Source organism: Galeopterus variegatus, unplaced genomic scaffold, assembly GCF_000696425.1.
Source record: "Galeopterus variegatus unplaced genomic scaffold, G_variegatus-3.0.2 Scaffold10418, whole genome shotgun sequence".
Taxonomy (NCBI): domain Eukaryota; kingdom Metazoa; phylum Chordata; class Mammalia; order Dermoptera; family Cynocephalidae; genus Galeopterus; species Galeopterus variegatus.
In genome coordinates this window covers 45,274-46,080 of record NW_007736529.1, presented here as the reverse complement: position 1 = coordinate 46,080, position 807 = coordinate 45,274, and the positions used below count along the sequence as shown (strand labels likewise).

General features: G+C 45.0%; 1 protein-coding gene across 1 annotated transcript in view; it reads right to left on the bottom strand.

The window, feature by feature from the left end:
• The window catches only part of LOC103609989 (vomeronasal type-1 receptor 1-like), a gene marked incomplete at its 3' end in the record, with an annotated part of 15,244 nt that overhangs the window by 10,083 nt on the left and 4,354 nt on the right, over nt 1-807 (bottom strand). Inside the window, exon 2 of the mRNA XM_008594240.1 lies at nt 7-803. Within this exon, the coding sequence (XP_008592462.1) occupies nt 7-803 (797 nt within the window). The remainder of the gene's footprint in view (nt 1-6; nt 804-807) is intronic.

The following is an 807-nucleotide window of genomic DNA, read 5'->3' as shown; positions in this document are numbered from 1 at the left end:
AGGGACTGAATGTTGGAAAACATGAAGTCACAAGCAAAGAGGTGAGCACCAGCCACTGGCCATGATCCATCAAAGAAAGACAGACAGTCAAAATGGAAGAGACTGAGTAAAATAAAATAAAGGAGCTCACCAGGATCAGGATGGTGCTTGTGGCTCTGGCTTCGTGGGAACGTCGGGGCTTGGAGAGGCTGCTGCTGTGGATGTATTGGACTCGCTGCTTATGCCTTTGTAGGATAAAGACCATGGAGCCACTAGCCCAGGCCATGAGGCCCAAACTTATTGCATCAAAGAAAGAGAATATGAGTGAATATAGTCCACCTATAAATTTATCAGAAATGGAGGCAGAGCAGTAGCCAAAATTTCTGCTCATCAAACTTATATTTTTGCCATTTAGTGACTGAGTCACATTCAAAGGAACTACTGTGTTTAATGGAAGATGCAGGATCCATATAAGGAAACAACAGAAACCAATGCACTTTGGGGATCTCATTCTGATCTCCAACCTTGCATAATAATTGGAAGAAAGCTTAACAGTCTGGAAGACACTCAGGAGGCAGGTGGTGCTGAGGGAAACCCCCCTGCCCACTCTGTGAAGATAAAAGACAACTTTACAGGCAGCATCATCCAGGAAATATTTCTGTCCAAAAGATGCCATTGTCTGGGGGATCCCTTTGGAGAAGAGCACCAAGGAGTTGGCGAAGACCAGCTGGTTGAGAATCAAGTCTGTGGGTCTCACTTGGTGTCCAGTGAGCAGAATAAAGTTATAAAGACAAAGGAGGAAGGAATTTCCCAGGATTCCAATGCTGG